Here is a 22,310-nt window from a genome sequence, read left to right as displayed (position 1 = left end):
AGCTTTTACCGACAAACGCTATACAGGACGTAAGTTACATGACATAGTTAGTGATAAATCTAGATTTATATAAAGAATTTTCTTAGTTTATTGAATTACGTCCGGTGGGTATTAGGCAAGTTTTGTGGGTGACGAGAGAAGCATTATACCGGCTTTAATATGCTGGTTCGAATGTTGAAAGCTCCCGCATGGTCGGTAATATCAAAACCTGCAGGAATAACTTGCAAATAAGACAACATAACATGAGACATAACCTTATTAGTTGACTTATGGTTTGTATGCCATCCGTAAATATGTTTGTAGTTTGTTTGTTGCTTCGAAATTTGAAATTATTTTGGTGAGATCACGTAAACCACTGAGTCCTGATTATTTGTTATTGCAAAATTTTTTATTTTCTAACCTCTCAAAATTGCATTTTAATAAAGCCAGTCTCATAGCTGAGTCTTGGAAACATTGATTCAGTTTTGCTAACACGATTTGGTAAATAACAAACATGGGATCAAGTAAACGCCACAAGTCCGAAAAAAGTCGGGAATCGAAAAAGAAGCGACACAGAAGTCGCTCCCGATCTGTATCGGTAGAACGCGAGAGAACGGAAAGACACTGCAAGCATCACAAGAAGCACAAGAAGAAAGATCGCAAGGATTATGACAGTGATGGTAAGTTACTTTGCTTTACATCCTTCACTTTGCAGCACCACAATTAACACTTACAGTTTTGTTAAGAAATTGTATTGATCTGCAGTGGAGATCGTTGGTGTTCCACCGCCACCAAAGATATCAAGGACAATACACCTGTCGACCCCACCACCACCTGAAATTTATCAAACTGTAAGTTACTATTTGTCATATGCTTCTGTAAATTTCTGATTGAAATAATGAATCATAAAATATTGTAATTTTTGTTTCGAATAAGTCCAGAGAAGAAAGAAGAGACTATAGCTTTGAAGACAGAGTTAGAGAAGAACGAGCTAGAGACAATAGACTTAGAGAGGATAGAGGGAGGGAACACAGGGAAGATAGAAGCAGAGAAGAAAGGTTGCCTAATAAGCGCAGATCCCCTTCACCACCAAAAAGTCGAAAATCCCACGAATCACTGTCTATCGAGGAAACAAATCGGATAAGAGCCAAGCTTGGATTAAAACCTCTGGAAGTCGATAGTGGTCCAAAAGAGGGTGGTCCTCCAAATCTTATAAAAGACGATTTAGGAGAATTCCTGCATAAACCAGCTGTTAATGCAGCTGAAAAAGTAAAGCAGGAAAAACTAAGAGAGAAGCTTGCCATAACTAAGCAAAAAAGAGAGATTCAATCATCGCTTGCTGCTGTTAAAACATTGGGTGAAGGTGACGATGATGATCTCAACACTGAGAAATGGGCTAGCAAGTTTGCTCAAATCCAAGAAGAAAAAAGAAAGGCAGCAGAAAGAGTATGTTAAAGATTACTTTGTATCCATGAAAAGAGGATATTATCTACATTTATTTCATTTATTTTTTAATTTTCAGGCAAAGATGTTGGACCAGATGGATGAAGCGTTTGGGGGAATTGGTGATTTAGTCAAGGAAGATATTCACAATGACTTGAAAAATGCTTACACAAACAAAGACTTGAAGGGTCTAAAAGTGGAGCACAGTTTGGTAAATACTTTTTTTAATAACTATAATTTCTACATTTTTTTGTACAAATTCAATAATATTTGTTTATTTTAGAATAATTTCAATGAAGGCGCTTCTGTCATATTGACTCTAAAAGATCAAGCTGTCCTAGCAGAAGAAGACGATGTTCTAGTAAATGTTAATATGATTGATGATGAACGTTATAAGAAGAACGTCCTAGTGAAATCCAAAAAGCCAGGATACGACGCTTACGACGAGAGTCATTACGATGAATACGGGATGCCTCTTGGTAAAGTTTTAGATAAATATGATGAAGAAATAGAAGGCGAAAAACGAGACAGTTTTGCTATTGGCATGGTTGATGCCAAAGAAATTAAAGAAAGACAAGTTGCTATGGTAAAAAATCGCCTAGCAAACAAGCGATTAGAAAGTTTGCAATTGGCTGAGCCAAAGATAGCTAGCGATTACTATAATGAATCGGAACTGGAGAAGTTTAAAAAACCAAAAAAGAAAATAAGAAAGTTCCGAACTAAAAAAACTTTAAAAGCCGATGATCTTTTAACTGGTACTAATGATTACTTAAGAGATTTAGGCAGTAGACGACGTCGGCACGCAAGTAATGTTATCGAGATTGATGATTTAGAAGGTAATTTACAAAAATATGTCTTATACCAAATGTTTCTTTATAAATTTATAATAATTCTAATTTATAGAACCCGCAGAAGATCTCAGCGGGGTAAAAATAGAGGAAGATGATCGCGACGTTGAACGAATAATTAAACAAAAATGGCAAAAAATAAAAGAGCCTGTCGTACCGATAAAGCCGGAACAAATCGCTTTAACATTGAAGCAAGAAGCAGATATGACCAGCGAAACAGACTCAGCAGGAAACATCATTCTTAATTCCACAGCCGAATTTTGTCGAACGCTGGGTGATATTCCGACTTATGGTCAGGCGGGTAATCGGGATGAAAATCATCAAGAATTAATGGTATGGTTTCGTTTAAAAAATATATGAAAAGAAAGATGTAAAACAAAATAAAAATATGATCAATTACTTTAATAGGATTTCGAAATGAGCGAGGTGAAGCAAGAATACATAGATGAGGAAATGAATGGTAAATGTGCTTGGAATTCGGTAGAAATGGATGATGACTCTGTCATACCTGTCGGAACGGAAGCGGCAATTTTGGATGCCGAACCATCCCTTGATCAAGGAGTTGGGGGAGCATTAAAATTGGCAATGAGTAAAGGATATCTTCAAAAAGAAGATAGTAATCGTCCCTCTGCATCAAGATTTGCTCACCTAAAAGCGCAGAATTATTCCATAGAAGATAAGACATACGGGTACGTTATTAATTCTTTTCAGTTTTCAGTTACTATGGGATTCTTGCAATTGCATGTTACAAAAACTGGATGAATCTTGAATCTATTTGATTTTAGTGATGATGACAAATTCGGGCGAAGAGACAGGTTTAGTGGACCAACGTCAGATTTCAAAGAAAAAGATGGATTCAGACCCAACGTGAAATTGGACTATATAGATGATGATGGCCATATTTTAAATGCTAAAGAAGCATTCCGGTATTTATCGCATAAATTTCATGGCAAAGGTCCGGGTAAAAATAAGGTTGAAAAGCGAATGAAAAAAGCAGAACAAGAGATATTAATGAAGAGAATGTCTTCAACGGATACACCATTAGGCACATTGAATCTTTTGCAAGCCAAACAGAAAGAAACACAATCACCCTTCATCCTCCTAAGTGGTAGTAAGCACATGCAAACGTACGTAAACACCTCTTAAATTCTAATTTGAATTGCTATTTTTGTAATAATATGTAACTAATACTTTATATTTGTTTCAGGGCTAGTATTTCGAAAAGTAAAAATTGAAAAAATTGTACATATTATATTTTTTGTTTACATGTATGATAAACTATATAAATAGTTTATTCTATCAATTATAATTTTGACGTATTTTCATTTATTGTTTGAAATTGCAATTCTACAGTCGGAAATGTGAAATATAAAAAAGTTCGGAATCTCCATAGAGTATTTAATCAAAAAAAAAAAAAATTGAACATGTAAATTGCAAGAAATACCGTTTGTTATGCCTTTGCAAGAGCTTTTGATTTGTTTGAAAGCTCTTACTTATTATAAAGCATACATATTTTCGATACTTGGTTAAATATCGACTGACGAAAAATGTAGAAAGAATTCATTATTGTTTCGATGTTATTAAGAAAATTTGATGGTAAATAAAGAGGTGTAATGTTTTAAACGACGCGGATAAAATTGTATATACGAAATGAAATAATGAATGAAAGGTTCCTATAAATGTAATGTGTTTTAGGTATATTTAACGCGCTCAACAAAAAATGTTATAATAATAATTCTAAAAAAACTTGTGGGCCTTATGATAATACAGAAAAAAAAGTATTGGTTTTAACCAAAAAAAGTAGAGTCATCCTGATATGACTCATATTTCCAGGTATGTTAGAAGCCTTAGGGCTATTACATCATTGAGGGACACTGGTGGAATATTTGAATATAAGTATAAAAACAATACATTATCAAGCGTAAAATTGATCTGATAATCGCATTCAAACAAGTGATTTGTTGATTTTTTATCATCACATTCCTTCCTTTATCTTTAACGTATCTTTTACATTAATTTTGATGGAAGAAGATATGTTAAAAAAAGGCGTGTATCAGTTTATTATACTTTAATGCGCGTCTTTATAAACTAACGCGTAATACCTACACAATGAAAATCAAATTTTTGAAAACTTGTTCCTATAATATAATAAATATATGCGTTCTAACGCATTAATCAAATTCAAATTTATTCAAATTCTGAACAGAAATTCTTCAAAAAATTAAAATTTAATTGATTTAATGATTAATGATAATATGACGATTGCCGCAAAGTCAGCACCGATGGATGAAAATTATGTTAAATTCATTAGCTAACAATTTTTATCATTTCCTTCAAAAGTATAAATTTTATGGTTTTGGGAATACGAAACCATTCAACCTTTTCCACATCCGGCATCTCAACGCACCATCGATATAACTTCCAAAAATGGTGTTATTATTCAGTGTGGTTTTTTCACTGTGGTTTACAAAGAGATACCTAGATAATTTAGATCCCCGACTCCCGTTGAGGAAATATAAATATAGAGAGCCCCGCCGAGACTGCACCGATCAAGCGAGAGACCAAAATTTTTTTTACACATTTCGGCGTTAAAACCGTTTTGAAGCATGTTTTCGCCGTAATTCTGCCCCAAAATTCGCCAAAGGATTAACGAACTCGAAACATCCCCAATTTATTCGAAAAAAGCGAATTTGCGCATTGTGATCTATCACGCTTCATTCGCGAATCTAACCTCTCAAAAATACACGATCACATTTCGAGGCCGTTTAAGGCGGCGTCACGTAGAAGCGACCACGTGACTTTGTTAACTCTATCGCGGGAATCCTCGAGTCATCGCGTTATCCATTATCAATATTTTTCCAATCAGTCTGCCAACTTATACAGACTTCGTAGATCAATATGCGATCGATTGCGGCAACTCGTCAACCATGGTAAATCGTTAAATTGAGTTTCCACGATCGAGTCACGCGACTCGAAAAAAAAACCACGCAACCGCGCCTTAAAAACCGGAAACTTTGACTCATCGCGACGACCTGCGCGGCCGAAGCATTGGTCTGCATGAGCGCGCATACGAATACTTCCATTTTCCTGTGTGTTCTCTCGGCGCTCTCTCGGCCCAACGACGGAGCACGTGTTTGGCTCTCTCTCTCTGATCGCCGGTGCCGCGCACATCGTACCGAGTCGCCCTTTATCCGCGCAACTGTGCTGCCTGCCTCCTTCTTCGTGCGTCTCGTCGCATCGTGTGCTTTTTCCTCGCGCTAGTCCAGTCGAAGCTTGTTCCTCGTCACCTAGACATCATCATGAATCCCGAGAAGCTGAAGAAGCTCCAGGCTCAAGTGCGAATTGGAGGCAAGGGTACACCCCGTCGTAAGAAGAAGGTGAGAGTGCGATACATACTCGTGAGACCGCGTAACGAATAGAACGAGCCTTGGCGTGCATCGCAGCCCGCGCCGCCCGCGTGTTTTTATCTCGCTTCCGTTTCGCACCATTTTAGGCCTGATTTGCCACGATTTTGCAACTTTTGCACTATGAGACGTCGTAAAATAGAACGCTTTTTTCGCTGTTTGTGCTTTCGTTCTTTATCGAACGGAAACGAGGCTCCGAATTCCCGATGGTCTGTACTTTGCACTCAGACCTATTATGAGAATCTATTTTTACTCCGACTTGTTTTAGAGCATTTTTTACCCTTTTTCTCGTGTTGTTAAAGTGTTATTATACAAATTTGATGCAAAACTGCGTATACAAATAAGGATTGTTGCGAAATATCTTTATTTATTCTGGTTAATTAGTTGTTAAATTTGCAACATTACGTAGAGTTACTTGTCAAAGTTATATTCGATAAACAATTTGCCTGTCAACACTGTATTTTGGTGGCTATAATCTCTTTTCGATGTTCCCAAGGTCGTGCACACCACCAACGCCACAGATGACAAGAAGCTCCAGAGCTGTCTGAAGAAACTGTCGGTGAACACTATTCCCGGCATCGAGGAGGTAAACATGATCAAGGATGATGGAACTGTCATCCACTTCAACAACCCCAAAGCACAAGCCAGTCTGTCGGCGAATACCTTTGCCATCACCGGCCATGGCGAAAACAAACAAATCACAGAAATGCTTCCTGGTATTCTGAGTCAACTTGGCCCTGAAGGTCTGACCCAGCTGAAGCGGTTGGCCAGCACTGTGGCTGGTAGCGGAGTCAGCAAGGCTGCCCTTGAGGAGGATGACGAAGTGCCTGACCTGGTGGAGAACTTCGACGAGGCTAGCAAAGAGGAGGTAAATATAGAATAAAATATCACACTGCTCTCAAATGTCTTTGAGTGCTTTGTCATTCGTGTGTTTCCTTGGGACTTAATCAAATTCTAAACTCTGCCTTACTTTCTATTCTCAAGGTTGCACTGAAGAAGGAAGCTGATGAGGCTCTTGTAGCTGAAGACAAGAAAGAGACTGCAAAAGTCACGGAGGAATCAAAAGACGCCCCGCTGGCCAAGCAAGAAGTTTAATAACAACAACCTGCAGGTGAGAGATTGTTGTTGTTATATAACATGTCAAAATTTCGTATCAATATAGTACGATATATAAACTGAGGATTTCTTTTTGATTACAGATTTTAAAAGGCGATACGGCTCTCGGCAATGAGCTAGGAGGTACACAGTAACACGCTAAAGGAAGGATTCGTTATAATCTACAAACGAAACAAAAAATCACATTTATATTGACATTACAAATGTTAAACACGATCGAGATAGCTTAAAACATTATATTATGAAGAATGATGGTTATAATAAAAATGCGAGAAAAGGATTGTTGATGGATGGCATTTCTACTGCAAATAATGTCCGTCATGGTCTTACTCGACATTATAATCATTTAAATACCTTTGTTGCATAAAACAAATTTCATTCCCTTCATGGCATTTTTTTTTTTTTTTTGATTCGCATATACTTGTAAAAACATATTCGAGGAAAGAGACAACAGAAGTCATTAGAGGTATAAAGTGAGCAAGAGAAATAAGCTTGCAAAAAACATGCGATTTTAGTCACAAACATAAATTAACTATAGAATGTGATAAAAATCTGATAACATACTTGGCCACCTGATCTTGTAGTAATTAATGTTATAAAAGTCTATTAGTAGTCAAAAGAAAGCAAAAAAATAGTTATCTAAGAATGTATTTTGAACATAATTTTAAAATCCCCAGTGACTACTAAAACATTTTTCTCTTTTGTTACTTTATTAACATAATTATGCTTAAAATATTGATTAAGAAAATGGATGATGTAATCACTGAAATATTAATTCACATTGCTGGTTTTTATGTAAAAAACGAAGTTTAATTTTAATAAATTACTTTCGATACATCAAATACAAAAATGAATTTTTTAATTATACTAATTACATAAATGAAACCTTTGTGGATCACTTGTTTTGAATTCTGACTGGCACATGGTACATTGATTTTTTTCTAGTGACAACAATGCTTTCCTACATATTATATGTTCACAAGGCAATTTATAAAATATTTTCTCAGAACAACATTTGCAAGTTGGCATAGCACCAACTTGAATATTCGAATTCAACTTTTCTTCAATGGCAGCATTTTGCTTAACAATTTCTTCTTTATTAACAGTTCTGCTTATTGAAACAGCTGAACTTGTAGTTTTTCCTGTAGATCTTTTAGCACATACACCAGAACTTCTAAGAGATACCAATGGCAATGAATGTCCATGAAATGCTCTCTTGACAGTAGTATTTGTACTATTTTCTTCTCTTGGCAAAGTTCTTTTCAGACCATTAGCATTATTTTTAACAGTATTTACAGTATTTATATTATTTACAAGATTTGCAGATATACAATTTATTACATTTACACTATTAGCCTGTTGCATAAATTTTGAACCCAATACTCTTGGTAGCTTCTTTATCGCCTCATCATTACTGTGCTCCAGCAAGAACATGTCTATCCTTGCTTTGAGGGGAACTGCAGCTAAAGGTTTGCGATTATCACTAAAGCGTATTCCTGTGAATGGATCCGAAACAGGTCTACCCCATATAGCTTCATTGTGTCCATGCCTCTCTAAAGTTTTTTGATCGATTATTTTGCCACTTGGAAGAATGATTGGCTGAGTCATTATTTCACAAGTTATAGGATCCAGGAAGTCCTCTGGCACTTTTAACAAATTTTTCTCTATGTTTGCTCTAAATCAGTGAATATACAAGTTGAGTAATTTTCAATTGCAAATAAGTAGATTAAATGTGAAATATTTACCTCCATTCTTCCTTAGATTCTTCCTGTTTCTTATTGTCGTCCACGGCGACTGCATCATCCGAAGAACTCGCAGTAGCAGGTTTACTATTAAACCGGTTCAGCCAAAGAGCATTGACGTTCATGGAAATATCTTTTGCACATTTTGAAGCCACTCTACCCCAAATTTCAATCTTGCCAAGTGCAGGTACTGAGTTTTCAGTCTTGAGAATGCTGAGCCGCAGCGTATTTGCATAATTTACAATATTCAATGCCTTTACGTAACGCTGAGCAAAATTTGGAGGTACATCAATGTCAGTGTGATAAGAGATATCCCTTCTGTAGAACAACACTCCTGACTGTTCTTTCTGCAAGAAAGCAGTTGAAACGTCTGTGAACGGCTGGTTCTTGACATCCGACGTTTTGACGGACAGCTGAAATCCACTTGATTTTTGCGCTCCGATTTGAGGCCACACGATGACGTGACTTATTTGTACGTTACAGATGAAGACAAAGTCTATGGTTACCGGAGGCTTGATGCAGGCGTACGCCAAAAAACCCTTATCCGAATTATTTACAAGATTTGTTACTTCATAACCTTCAGTGCTGACTGTGCTGCAAGTTACATCCGTTCTTAGGCATTTATCACAAAAATTGACGAGCATTATTTACAAAATTACTGAGTCAAGGCTTCGATCTCTTCATTAGATCCGTTTGTTTCGATAAATTTTCACGTTTATTCATTTACTCGTCATGTTTGGAATGTTCATTTTTTTTGTTTGTCCACGTCTGTGCTATCTTCCGTCTCTCTCTCTCTCTCTCTCACTTGCACGACTTGAGAGAGAACCATATGATGGTTAGCAGAGGTAATACGTTGGCGCAAATATCATCGGGAACGAAACCATCGTCCCCACCACGGATTTTTCGAAACTAAACTCATTTTTATCATAAATTTGAGATACGTCTAATCATATTTTTGATTATACGCGTACCTGTTGATATATGGAATGCTTAAAAAAAAAAAAAAAAAAACTGTTGATAATAGCTCGTCTGTGTTTACAAACGTATTTGATGAAAACATAGAGTCAATTAAGCTCTTTAGAAAATGGAAAACGGAAAACCTGAGTTCATAAATTAACAATATTGGACAATACAAAATCAAATGAAAAGAACTAAGGTTAAAACGAATAAAAACTATAAGAGTCGATAAATTGGGAAATAAGACACACAGAACAGTTAGAAAAGAATATTGAAAAAGATCTCCTCCTTTTCAAGCACAATTCGCAACGCGAAGGTGCCCTATTTATTATACCAATGTGTACTACGCTTCAATTTATACACGACAAAAGCTCACTGTCATAGACATCAGAATAACAAAGGTATAGAAACGAGTAAGTTTTTTCTTCTTCTCTCAAATTATAAAGAGGTGGTATGGGTATAATAAAGCCATGTTATAGAAATAAGACAAAGTCGAGTGTCTGCCTCATCGTACGCGTTATCTCTATTTCAAAAATTCAGTTTCAAAAACATAATAACTTTGAATAGTCCATCATCGTTATACTTGTAGATTACTTTTTCCTTCCTCTTCGTCCTCATTTTCTTCGTCATTCATTTATGTTATTTCTTTTTATTCCCTCAATTATTATATCAATAGATTTGGAGATCGAGTCGAGCGTCTCGACCGGCTGTGTTCATATACCGATCGCCAATTGATCAAATACACACCGTAGCAGTCGTAATTTTTTTCTCTTTTTTTTTTTTACAACATTCGTACTAAAGTCATGCAAAGTCGACAAAAGTACAGGAGCCCGTTGATGCGTGTGACATGCGTTAAAAGCTCGTATCTGGCTGTCGCGCTGTGTAAGCTAAATTTTTATACTGTATTCCTTCTCTGTCCTCTCGTAACAAAATCGACGCTAAAGTTCTATATTAGTTTTAAATGCAAGTCGCGCAATCCTCAGTTCTACAATAAATGAGATCAAGTGTGCATATTAGAAGCAGTGTTAGTGTGTGTGCGATTATTGGGCTTCCCGACTTTTGTACAATATACTATACGCATTGTCGCTGCTGGTTAAAACACTGACTTAGATTACCACGCACAAGTAACGTTACACATCGTCATCCTCCACGTTTCTTTTTTTTTTTCGTCGTCGTCGCTATTTTTTTTATCCATTTATCGTGTCTTTCTCGTTTAGATTAGAGGACTTATAAAAATGCACTCAACTTATGTGTGCATGCGAAACCCCATCATGCATAAACGCAGGACCATTATTTTATCAACTCTTTTGTTTTTTATAATCATCAGTCACGCACACTTATATGGTTGAGAGTCTATATGCAATAAACACACTCGTCGCGCGAAACTTTTACATCACAAGTGATTTCAGTCAAAAAAATAAGGCGGTTGCCCCATTATCGTCCTCATCGCGGTTCTTTCTCGCTTTCTGCTGCAGCTGCTTCCACCTTCTACCTGCTATTATTACTTCACTCCCCATTTCAACGAATCGTTATCTATTCTGTAAAAATATACCACACTGTACGCGCGCCTTTTCATCGTCGCGCATACGCATCATGTATTATCATCCTGATTGCATTTATAAGTAACATAGTTTTATCATAATCGTTAAGTATCTACAAATTTGATTCTCCTGTGCGACCGTCGATAAATAAGTAAATATTATTTTGTAAAAAATACAAAATATCACACGTCGTCACTATATAGCGAAAAGTTCATCGTCATGTTTCCTTTTTTATTCTTCATCTTTTATACTTATATCTTTCGTCGTTTTTTTTTTTTTTTTTTTGCGTTGGATGAAAACGAGTGCGGTACATCAGTCTGAATGAGAGAAAACGTAAGAGGAAAAATTGTTACCCTACAAAATAACATACAAAAGTGTACGGGAATCTATAGATGGCATTCCTTGTGTGATGTGGATCTATAAGTTTCTGTACAATTTTATACATGTAAAAAAAGGTGTACACAAATCGGCATCAGTCACCAGCAACGACCACAGTATATCTAACTTTTTACAATACAAAATACAGCTCCTGCATGTATATATGCACGTACTTAAATGCGATGTAGTAATAAGGAATTATTTACTCTCAACTGTAAAAATGTAATGAGAACTCGTCATCAGCGTCGTCGTCGTCGTCGTCGTCGTCGTCACATCGGCAATGGTATTTTATATCTTGTTTGCAAAACACACTGTCAAAATATAAGCCTGAAATGATGCATACACAGTAGATACTCACATTTATAGATCTAAGTAGTATAAGTATTACAGAGATGTGTCGATGGTATACACACACACACACACACACACACGAGACATATCTTCAGCGACTGCAATGAATTTGATCATGAGTATACACAGAATGTGAGAAATATGTACACAGTCATCATCTACATGCCATATATCATCACGATGAAAATCACAGAAATCGCCAAGAGTGAGTGAGATATAAGTAATAAGGAAACAAAAAACTATTGTCAGAGATGTTTTGTCGAAAAAATGGGATTTTAATGAAAAAAAAAATACACCTTCACTTCGATTGGACCCAACATTCAGCCTCACGACCATAATGTGGCTTCATTTACAAACACACTCGAGATATTGTTACACTGGATCTAATGACCTGCTAGCTCGCTTGCAGCAGCTAGAAAAAAATGCTTCCGCTCTCCATTACAGTACAATCTCATTACATTCTTACGAGCTTTCAACTGCGGACCCTTATTTTCTGTATATACCCTAACGTTTACATTAGCGCGCGTTTCTTTCTTCCACATCTATAGGGCCGACGCACAACTCGTGCGCTCTCGCATTATTTTCTTTTCTGTTTAATCATCTTATACTTCCGAATTTCGTCAGCTTTAAACAACTACTGAGCTTTATATAAGAGAAGAGATAGAGGGAAACTGGAACGACATTCTCTCTAGAACGAAGAGAGACATTATCTGATACAAGATGCATAGATATAATAATAATAATTATTAATTAATTAATTCTTTAATAAACGCGCGCCATCGAGCAATTAAAAGAAAAAAAGAAGAGGAAATTATCAGATTTCGCAAGTCACGTGTTATCTGTCATTTTGTACTAAATAAAAACAAAATTAAAACGAGCTCCATTACCGACAATGGACATAAGCTTTTTTGACTAAGTTATAATTCAAAAATTATAGCTCGTTCGACTTCGCTCACTTTCGTTGTCAATGTGTCATCATCTCGTGTCTTTCTCGTTTCCTAACTTAGCTATCCAAACACCTTGCATCGTACAAAAGAAAATATGATGGGGAATACAGAATAATTATTCCGTGGATAAGGTCACGGTATCAGGAGAAGGTATTGAGGGGGAAAGGTAAGGGGGCAATCCCAAGGACTTGGTTTTTTTCATTCTAAGCGCTACAGTTTTAAATCGAACGTTACAATATTATTACATCATTAATAATCCGAGTACGTGAAATTATTGCACGTACACGGTATGCCTTTACTTTTTTTTACTTTACTTATTATTATTTTTTTTTTTTAATTTCTTACTTAAGTGGCTCCCGGAGATTCACCTGTAAACATTGTATCATCATGCATTGCCAACGCCAGTGCTTACAGTTTACTCAAAAAAGAATATAATTATCAGTACATTAAAATAGAACAAATAATTATCTATTAGAAAAATGATTTTCTTTATTTCTCAGAACACACCTTACAATATTTTTCTTTGATTCCAAATTTTCGATATTTCTAGTCAAAGTTGTAAAAAATGATTTTCCTCCTAGATAATCATCGTTGCAACTGCAAGTCAACTGCAATCATCAGTCAAAAAAATTGACAGATCAACCGGCAAAGTAAACGACGAAAAATAACTAAAGACGTGTGAATAAAAAGATATAAGAGAAAGAGAGAGAGAGAGCTCCGGTATCCACTTAATCCTTTTAGATGTGTAAATGTATTGTGCGCGCGCACACGCATGAAGAGAAGGGGGCTACCTGCTTATCGGAAAAATCTCAAAGAAAGAGAATTAACAAAGATAAAAACTCGGACGCTCATTTATATATAGAGAACACGACTCGAGTGCACGAGTCGTGCGCGAACAAATTACAGGAATCGCATGAGGGTTCTGATGTTATTCTTTCTCTTGTTGCTGAAGAAAATATGAACTTGGGGAAATGGGATTTTGGACGAGGGCGGATTGGGGCGGGTGGGTGGGAATGGGCATTGAGAGAATAATGAGAGACGGAGGAACTGGTCCAGGAGTCTTGGGAGCATCGGAGAGAGATGGATTTTTGTTGCTGTTGTTGCTTCAAGATCATTCTCATAGCTTGTGTCTCGCATCCCTACCTAGCTACAAAATTCCTGGCAGTGGCGCGCGCGCGAGACACGGTAAACGACGACTGTCGTTATCGTTTAAGCGAGCGGCACGGATTCCAGCGGTCTCCTACTTCCTGTCGTCCTGGTCGCACTCCCGGCTTATGTGACCGGTCTTGTGGCAAATGTAGCAGGTCTTGCCGCCGCCCTCGGGACAGTTGCGCGCGATGTGTCCCGTTTTGTTGCAGGTGTAGCAGCTTTGCATGTTGAAGCGGCCCGAGTCGTTTCCGCTCTCTGGGCAACTGCGAGCCATGTGTCCGGTTTTGTTGCAGTTGTAACAGCTCATCTCGGGTCCCTGGTAACCAGTGTATTGGAACTACGTTTTATTTTAATTATTTTCAAGTACTACTATTTGGTGGGGGATGGATGCTTGCAGAAGGTTTTCAAACAAAATGTCTCAAATCAAAGAAAAGAAAAACCATGGCTCACCGCTGTCTCACGGACAACAGCAAGAACAAAAGTAAATAAAGGAAAAAATATGCATCAAAGAATAAGAGTAGAAAAGTTGTGTGGCTATTTAGTTATGGACATACTGAAATCTTTAGACATTTATGAGACTATTGTTACTACTAATTTGGATTGGTAATCACCTGTTGGCAGTCTTTTGCAATATGTCCAACTCCGTTGCAACGGTAGCAGAGATCCTGGTCCTCTTTGCACTCACGTGCGAAGTGTCCGTACTGGTTGCACTTGAAGCACTTTTCACGGCCCCTGCCAAAACCTCCATCGCGATCACGACGGTCTCCTCCTCGGCCACCAGTGGCACCACCCTGGGGACACTCCCTGGCGAAGTGACCCATTCGGTTACACTTGTAACACGCGCTGGAACTCATTTTTTATCTGGAAGCAAATACAACAAATTTATTACTCCATCGCAATCTCTCAACAGTTTCATTCCCTACTCGAAACCAAAATTGATCTTTGAACCCTGATACTCCAAAGTGATTGAATTTTCCAAGGACTACCCCCCGAGTGCTACTAAAAATACCCATGTCAAAAATTTGAGCGAATGTATGAGACAATCTAAAAAGGCAAAAAAAAAAAATCAATCCAGCTTTCGTAAAACAGCTGCCGCCGCATTCCGAACGCGTGCACGGGCAATAAAAGCCCAAAAGATAAGCCAGTGTAGAGAAGCGCATCAGTAGCAGCTCCCCAGAGAGAGACCGTGCCACAGAGTCGTCAAATACATATATACAGTCTCTCCTTGCTCACGCGTCCCGCTCAAAAGAGTCGGCCCGAGGCTTACGAGGAAAATTTTCAGAACACGTGCAGCCGCTCGCGCCGCGGCGTATTACACGGAGTACACACGAAGCATACTCTCTCTCTTTCTCTGTTGTACTACGCCGCGCGTCCGGCCGCTACGAATCAATACCCCGCGCGAGTTTTCGTCGCCGACAGAGAAAGAAAGGAAGAGGCAGCAGCAGCAGCAGCCATACACACACACGCATACGCTCGCTTGGACTATGAAGCCGCCTGTACTAGAATGACGAGCGTAAAGTGACGCGGACAGGGCCCACGCGGGGGAGGCGTCGCGAGCACGCGCACACAGACGCTTCTTCTCTTCCGCGCCGCTGAGAATAATCGCAAACCTTTCGCGCTTGTCTATCCGAGCCTCCCCCTTGACATACGATGTAAAATCTGTCGAGAGTATATCTCTCGTTACCTCTGTGCACAGCTTTCGACGAGTGAAGAGATCCGTGAGAGAGTGTGTCCGGCTGGCTGTGCAGGGCGCAACGGTGTGTACATATAAAATGGCACCGTGTGCATCTCTGGCGCGCGGCGGCAACGCGCGCGCACGAACCGAAGCGCGAGAGCCAGCCGAACTAAACGCGCGCGCGCGCGCTCTCTCTCCTCTCTCCCCGACAAGAAACATCTTCCCCGCAAGAGAGCCGCTGCTGAGCCGTGCACGGAAAAAAGAAACGTGCACGTGTTTTTTTCCCTGTAATTCTCGCCGCGGAAACAGGAGACTTTTTTTTCGGCCAAAGGGTAGACTGCCCGCGGACACGGAGCTTCTACGATTTCGGAGTACAATATGTATATAGTAAAATTGCAGCGGGGAGAGAGAGACGGGCGGTGCGTTGAAAGAGAGGGAGAGGCGAGCGAAAAAGCCGGATTCCAAGCAACGTGGCTGCACGCCGCCGCGCTGATCCTCCATCTCGGTCGCGCGCGCGCGCGCTCTCTCTCTCTCTCTCTCTCTCCTCCGTCTTGTACATTTTTCTCGAGCGGACAAAGGTGTTCCCCGAAATCCAAGCCCCGTGAAATGCCGTCGAACACGTGGAGATTCGACGAGCCAAGGCGAAGTCTCTTACTGCCTGCATCCGTACGCATCTCTCGAGCAGACTGAGAGAGAGAGAGAGAGGAGAGAGCCGAGCGAGGCGTCGCGTGCTAACATGGCATCCGTACACACGGCGCGGCGGAGTGACGCCGTAGTCCACGGCGTTCCGCGCGAAAAAAGCTTTCCGCCTGCCCGCGATCCCAACGTCCGGCTCCGAGTTCGAGTGCCGCGAAACCATCCGCGTATCGTCGTAACGACGGCCACGCATAAATACTACGCGACGATGTACGTGCCGTACGCGCGAGAGGGGGGTGAAGAGGGGAAGAGGCTGACTCGGACGCGTAATAACGCAGGCTAGCTAAATCGACGAGAGGATCGGATACCCACGCGGAGGACGATCGCCGCCACGAAAATACCGTCGACGCGTCCTCGCGACAGCGAAGACTCTACCCCCTTTCGGTACGTAGTGTGTATGTGTGTGTGTGTATGGCTGCGCATATCATCATATCACCCCGCGCGGCTGCCATGAGTATTCCACGATGTAATTTTTTCACGGGGATTTAGAGATGGATGGAGAGTGAAAAATCCGCTTACCTTTTCTCGAGCCCGTGGCGCGGAGAAGATGAGGACGAAGAGATGAGGTGAGTCGAAGCGACTCGAACGACTTCACGTTGCGGAGACAGACACACACCGCAACCACAAGAAGCAAAAGACCGGACCGGACGAGAACGACTGCGACGGGCTTTACCGGGGGCTGGCCACGGACTAGGACCTCAGACGTAGCCGAGGCGAAGCTCCTTCGCTTCGCGGGCAACCGCCCGTCACGTGGCGCCGTCTGACGGCCCGCCAAAACAGCGCCCAGGACACGCCTCCTTTCTTCCGGTTTTCGGCCCCGTTTCGGGCTGAGCTTGGGCCTGTTTTGGATCAGAAATCGGAATAAATTAACGACTCGCGCCGATGCATTTTTCAGACTGTCGAAAGACGGAGAATTAACGTTTTAAAGAACGTTTGTTCGAACGGGCGGCCATGTTGCTGTGCAGGTTGGCAGAAGTGCCCGGACGCCGAGCTTCCCCCTCGCTAGAAAACTCGGCGAGTCATGCGAGCCGCGCGTTCGATAAACACGCGCGTTCGTCGTTCACACGATAATACCCTTTTCGATTCTTCTCCCGTTGCATTCGATGGGAATAATCAAAGAGAGGGATATGACTATTTTTGCGATTATTGCTTGGGGCACAAGCGATGGCGTTTGGGAATTTTGGGACGAAAACGTGCGAGAATGCGTTTCTCTTTTGACCCCGGGCGCTTTGCGGTAGGGCTGCCAAACTTGGGAAAATTCGGCGCGACTTTACGAGCTTTAGGTGAATAAATTTTTAATCGACGTTTTACGACATTTTCTGCGAAAAATTTCAGTGTTTAAGCTGTTTGGGGTACTGTAGAATAGGTCTTGAGAAGATTTTGATGCTTCCGTAGATTCGTATATCCTTGAATTTGATGTACTTCCCTCGTCGATACTTTGTTAATGATTTACACGCGATTCCTTTTGAGCAGTTCATGTATCGCGATTTTTGCGATATGTAGAATCGCAATAATAGGTGGGTGACTGACATACACGTATTATTTAATAATAAACAATTGAAAAACAAGTAAAGAGCGAATAGCGGCCTCTGTTGTCAGCATTCCATAACCGAAGGTTTGTTGTGGCATCTATCGAACAGACGAACAGAACAGTTGATCAACGACTGTTATCAGTCAGTTGACAGTATAAGTCGGCGACCTAATGGTACTTTGATTTTGTTGTTAATAAAGTATTGTTCGTCTTTAATATGAGTGAAAAGAGGAAACACGAGGACTCGGATCCTGAAAATGATGAAGAGTGGATTGGTCCTTTGCCATCTGATGCAGCTGCTCCGAAAAAGCAGAGAGGTTAGTTTTTCGAGGTTAACTATGCATTGCATCGTCGATTATTTACAATGTTGAATTTTTCTGTATTACAGTTTTGGAGTATGAAAAAGTTTACCTGGATAACTTGCCCTCCTGCGAGTGCTATGAAAAATCTTACATGCATCGAGATGTCATTACTCATATTGTTGTAACAAAGTGAGTGTACATTTGTCCTATTTACATAAATTATGATTGCGAATAGTACTATCATTAATTGACAACTATTCTTTTTCAGGACAAATTTTATTATAACGGCAAGCTGCGACGGTCATGTTAAGTTTTGGAAAAAGCAAGAAGAACTTATTGAGTTTGTCAAACATTTTAGAGCACATCTCCAACCAATTCAAGCTCTGGCAGCCAGTTGCAATGGAGTTCATTGTTGTACAATCAGTGTAGATAAGTCGATTAAAGTGTTTGATGTTGTGAATTTTGGTACGTAGCAAAATGTTTAACCATTGAATGACATACAAGCATATTCAACTTTATACTAACAATCGTTTTCTATTGCAGACATGATCAATATGATGAAAGTTGACTATGTCCCTCAATGCGCTGAATGGGTGTATTCTGCTGGTGATGCGATAGCTGCTGTTGCTGTATCAGATCAAGATTCTAATAAAATTTATATCTATGATGGTCAAGGCACAGAAACTCCTCTTCACATATTTGAAACCCTTCACACCAAGCCTGTTGTAGCACTAAAGGTAAGAATCACAAGAATTTTTCACGAATGTCATTTTTCTCTGAATATTAAAAGTTATCCTTTGGTTTCCAGTACAATCCTGTATATGATACCTGCATATCAGTTGATAAACTAGGAATTTTGGAGTACTGGACAGGGCCAAGAAATGAGTACAAATTTCCCAAGAATGTTCTGTTTGAATCAAAGCTGGATACAGATTTATATGAATTTGCTAAAAATAAGACATATCCTTGTGGTCTTGCTATATCCAACGATGGTAAGAAGTTTGCATCTCTTAGCGGAGATAGAAAAGTGCGGGTGTTCAATTTTTTAACTGGCAAAATGTCTAGAGTGTATGACGAATCCCTGCAAAGGTTTTTGGAGCTGCAGCAAACAACGCAGCAACTTCCAAACATGGAGTTTGGTAGAAGGTATGGTTATGCAGGATAATTTTCACAACAGGTAAATGTTGAGATTTTGTTTAAACAACGATTTTTTTCTCTACTACTAGGATGGCAGTTGAAAAGGAAATGGACAAAACGGAAACGAATCTGGGTAACATCGTTTTTGACGAGTCTGGTCACATGATAATGTACAGCACAATGCTGGGAGTAAAGCTTGTCAACACCTACACAAATCGCTGTATAAAGATCTTGGCAAAACCCGAGAACATCAGACCTATGCAGTTGGCCCTGTTCCAAGGAAAGGCCAAAAAAACCGCCACCACCACCTTGGAAATGGAAGCATCGGAAAATCCGACGCTGGAAATGAATCGACCGGATCCAATACTCTTCTGTACGGCGCACAAGAAAAATCGTTTTTACATGTTCACGAGACGTGAGCCCGAAGACACGAAAGGTCCGGAATGCGACAGGGACGTCTTCAACGAAAAGCCATCGAAAGAGGATATTATCTCGTCGACGGAAACCTCCAATATGCAGAAGATCTTTGATACCGCCATCCTTCACACGGCTCTCGGTGATATCCACGTTAATCTTTTTGGCAAAGATGTGCCGAAGACAGTGGAGAATTTCTGCGTTCACGCGAAGAACGGCTATTACAACAGTCACATCTTTCATCGAGTCATCAAGGGCTTTATGATCCAAACCGGAGATCCGACTGGCACTGGCACCGGTGGTGAGAGTATTTGGGGTGGCGAGTTCGAGGACGAGTTCAGGAAAAATCTCAAGCACGACAGGCCTTACACGCTCAGTATGGCTAACGCTGGACCGAATAGTAACGGCAGTCAGTTCTTCATTACTTTGACTCCAACGGTGAGTTTATTCTTATGGCTGATTCGTTTTTTATTTAAATTCACATGACACTTACCTCTCCTATTCTTCGTTTCACAGCCGTGGCTCGACAACAAGCACACAGTCTTTGGTCGCGTAGTGAAAGGGATGGAAGTTGTACAAAATATTAGCCAAGTAAAAACAAATCCCAAGACTGACAAGCCATACGACGACATAAGAATCATCAGCGTGACGGTAAAGTAACCGGCGATATTTCTCACGGAATTGTACATAAAGCAGAAGAGATTTTTTATTGAAATAAAAGACGCGCAAAACGACAAGGTACTATACTCGATTACTTCTTGCCCTCGTTCATCTGGTGCGTGGCGCCCCTAGCAAAGTTGTACACGTTCGTCATGAACACGAAAGCGTTGACGCTCAGCAAATTGTAGTTTTTAGGTATTATCACGAGAGAGTATCTAGAAATCAAGAAAGTAGTTCGTGAAAAAAAAAATGTCATTAGCTTATTAGTTTTCACACACGAGAGAGGGGCTCACCTCGACCAAATGAGTCCAGTCAGCGCAAGGCTAGCTGTCTGACTCAAAGAAATAGTGTCGACCGGTCGATTTATATCTCCGATACCGGCTAAAACCAAACCCCACTTGAAAGTTGGCGCCCAAAAGAAGATCGTCGTTGGCCCTGTTTATAAAGTGCCCATGATATAAACTACTCTTTAGAACGACTCACCCTGACATGGTTTTCCAGAGAGTATGAGTATACGATTTTAGAATAATTCGTAAAATTACGCGTGTATGTACCTGCCGGATGTAAAAATACACCCCGAGCTTTTTCGGGCAGGACCTGCGCGATTCTCTGCATGAATTTTTGATACGCGGTTGGATTTTTCGGCACCATCGCGTTATCCGTAACTATAGCGTCTCATAGCCTCCAACGACTCTCCCGTTCCATGCCGCAGGGAATTGTTTTGTTCCGAAAACCATCCAACTTCACGATTTGAAAACTATGTCAACTCGATGCAAAACCGCGCGAGGGTAGAAGCTTCTCCGTTATATCGCGATGAGCGGCTGATAATCTAGAAGCAGAAAAAGCAGCCCCGAAAATATAACAAAAGGGAAGCTAAAGACAAGTGCTTGTTTTCCTCGATTATCCTGGCCAGCCCCGGATTCTCTCTCGTCGAGTTTCACCTCGGCCCCGCAGGCGCGCGCCGTCTCTCACTTATCCACGTACGACCCTTTTTTTGCCCTAAAAAGTCAGACCGTCAACGTCTTTCTCGCTTTCTCTCAACCCCAACTTGAGAAACTCTCCTCGTATGGATATATTATTCCCAGAGACATGCATGTATACATCTCTTCTGCTTCCTGGCTCTGATGTCGTCATTTGTCATTGCGGAGAGCGAGAGAGACCTGGTATACGTAAACGGCGTCGATGTAGGCGTGTACGTGTGTGCGTGTACCTTCATTAATTTTCGCGGAGCGATTTGATGCTGATGCGGCTTGGGGGGGTAGTCGACTGGAATGAAAGTCGGATTTTTCATAGCGTGATATGTTCTATTGAGCGAATGTTTTTTCGTTCGCCCTCTCGCGGGGTTGACATATTTACTCGTGCATTTGTCTTCGAAATTTAATTTAGATTGTATTGGATGCTCGAGTGGGTTTCATATTTATTCGGAGCGATTTTTCTGTATTCTAAAAATAGCTTGCTTTAGTAATTACTTAAAAAAAAAAAAAAAAAAAAAAAACAATTGCGTTAAAAATTGTATACTACGAGAGTAAAACTAACATTTACAAAGCCTCCTCCTCACCGCAAGCAATCACGCCGAGAATTTCTCCAATCAAGCCGCTCTCGAAAATGATTAAGAAGAACGTGTCTATACCCGCATCGAAGCAAGTTGAACTTCCAGGATCGAAGCCATAAGGGTTAATTCCTCGAGCTCGGGGCGGCTTCGCATAGCCCGAGGAATTTCGCCGCGTGCTCAACGCCTACGCAAATTTACGCCGAAATCGTTTCCTCGACTCTTTCAAACTATAACATCTATACATACACAAGTTCAATGCATAATTTCGCTTCGCCGACGAGAGGCAATTAAAACTGCGAAACGCGAGGGAAACCGTATAGAATAATGAGAGCCAAGCGCGCAAGAAAATTACATTAGCATGAATCCATCGAAAGTCGGGCGTAATTACAGTACGGCCAATGATTCAAATTAATTCAAGAAACGGCGCAATCTCGTCCACGTGCGCTGCAGTTCTGTGCTTCCTGCCGTTGAATAAAACAATAGCCGGA

At 40.3% G+C, this 22,310-nt stretch overlaps 6 protein-coding genes across 15 annotated transcripts; 3 read left to right on the top strand and 3 right to left on the bottom strand.

Moving 5' to 3' along the window:
* LOC100122652 (U4/U6.U5 tri-snRNP-associated protein 1) lies at positions 1-4,223 on the top strand. Of its 6 annotated transcripts, none has more exons than XM_016981334.3 (10): positions 50-337; positions 426-659; positions 745-830; positions 916-1,425; positions 1,502-1,633; positions 1,706-2,258; positions 2,326-2,603; positions 2,679-2,959; positions 3,056-3,397; positions 3,478-4,223. In XM_016981334.3, the coding sequence occupies exons 2-10, from the start codon at positions 494-496 to the stop codon at positions 3,503-3,505; spliced, it is 2,376 nt and encodes a 791-aa protein (XP_016836823.1). In that variant the 5' UTR covers positions 50-337; positions 426-493; the 3' UTR covers positions 3,506-4,223. The 6 variants fall into 6 exon arrangements, with proteins under 6 accessions (XP_032451904.1, XP_016836823.1, XP_032451906.1 ...); XM_032596015.1 differs by having other exon boundaries at positions 76-337; positions 430-659; positions 921-1,425; positions 3,478-4,214; XM_016981337.3 differs by having other exon boundaries at positions 76-337; positions 921-1,425; positions 3,478-4,214.
* A 768-nt stretch (positions 4,224-4,991) lies between these two features.
* On the top strand, positions 4,992-7,433 carry LOC100114193 (transcription factor BTF3 homolog 4). Its single transcript, XM_001607273.6, has 4 exons — positions 4,992-5,647; positions 6,171-6,542; positions 6,659-6,785; positions 6,874-7,433. Exons 1-3 carry the CDS (start codon positions 5,570-5,572, stop codon positions 6,767-6,769), a joined length of 561 nt encoding a protein of 186 aa, XP_001607323.1. The 5' UTR covers positions 4,992-5,569; the 3' UTR covers positions 6,770-6,785; positions 6,874-7,433.
* On the bottom strand, positions 7,179-9,781 carry LOC100122640 (RING finger protein 37). Its single transcript, XM_001606200.6, has 2 exons — positions 8,536-9,781; positions 7,179-8,465 (listed from the first exon to the last, which is right to left on the bottom strand). The coding sequence occupies exons 1-2, from the start codon at positions 9,174-9,176 to the stop codon at positions 7,658-7,660; spliced, it is 1,449 nt and encodes a 482-aa protein (XP_001606250.2). The 5' UTR covers positions 9,177-9,781; the 3' UTR covers positions 7,179-7,657.
* Positions 9,782-10,247: 466 nt separating this feature from the next.
* LOC100114151 (CCHC-type zinc finger protein CG3800) lies at positions 10,248-16,999 on the bottom strand. Of its 5 annotated transcripts, none has more exons than XM_001607216.6 (3): positions 15,540-15,696; positions 14,467-14,716; positions 10,248-14,171 (listed from the first exon to the last, which is right to left on the bottom strand). In XM_001607216.6, the coding sequence occupies exons 2-3, from the start codon at positions 14,707-14,709 to the stop codon at positions 13,947-13,949; spliced, it is 468 nt and encodes a 155-aa protein (XP_001607266.1). In that variant the 5' UTR covers positions 14,710-14,716; positions 15,540-15,696; the 3' UTR covers positions 10,248-13,946. The 5 variants fall into 5 exon arrangements, with proteins under 5 accessions (XP_001607266.1, XP_001607260.1, XP_003423940.1 ...); XM_001607210.6 differs by lacking the exon at positions 15,540-15,696 and adding an exon at positions 16,746-16,999 and having other exon boundaries at positions 11,297-14,171; XM_003423892.5 differs by lacking the exon at positions 15,540-15,696 and adding an exon at positions 16,746-16,926 and having other exon boundaries at positions 12,012-14,192.
* Positions 17,000-17,730: 731 nt separating this feature from the next.
* On the top strand, positions 17,731-20,351 carry LOC100122629 (peptidylprolyl isomerase domain and WD repeat-containing protein 1). The gene is made up of 7 exons (XM_001606191.6): positions 17,731-18,074; positions 18,146-18,248; positions 18,328-18,524; positions 18,603-18,796; positions 18,868-19,205; positions 19,286-20,048; positions 20,127-20,351. The coding sequence occupies exons 1-7, from the start codon at positions 17,975-17,977 to the stop codon at positions 20,268-20,270; spliced, it is 1,839 nt and encodes a 612-aa protein (XP_001606241.1). The 5' UTR covers positions 17,731-17,974; the 3' UTR covers positions 20,271-20,351.
* LOC100122616 (mitochondrial pyruvate carrier 2-like) lies at positions 20,292-21,776 on the bottom strand. The gene is made up of 3 exons (XM_001606178.6): positions 20,825-21,776; positions 20,564-20,705; positions 20,292-20,485 (listed from the first exon to the last, which is right to left on the bottom strand). The coding sequence occupies exons 1-3, from the start codon at positions 20,919-20,921 to the stop codon at positions 20,362-20,364; spliced, it is 363 nt and encodes a 120-aa protein (XP_001606228.1). The 5' UTR covers positions 20,922-21,776; the 3' UTR covers positions 20,292-20,361.
* Positions 21,777-22,310: the final 534 nt, after the last annotated feature.

This window comes from Nasonia vitripennis, chromosome 1 (genome assembly GCF_009193385.2).
Source record: "Nasonia vitripennis strain AsymCx chromosome 1, Nvit_psr_1.1, whole genome shotgun sequence".
Classification (NCBI taxonomy): domain Eukaryota; kingdom Metazoa; phylum Arthropoda; class Insecta; order Hymenoptera; family Pteromalidae; genus Nasonia; species Nasonia vitripennis.
This window is presented reverse-complemented; position numbering and strand designations above follow the sequence as displayed.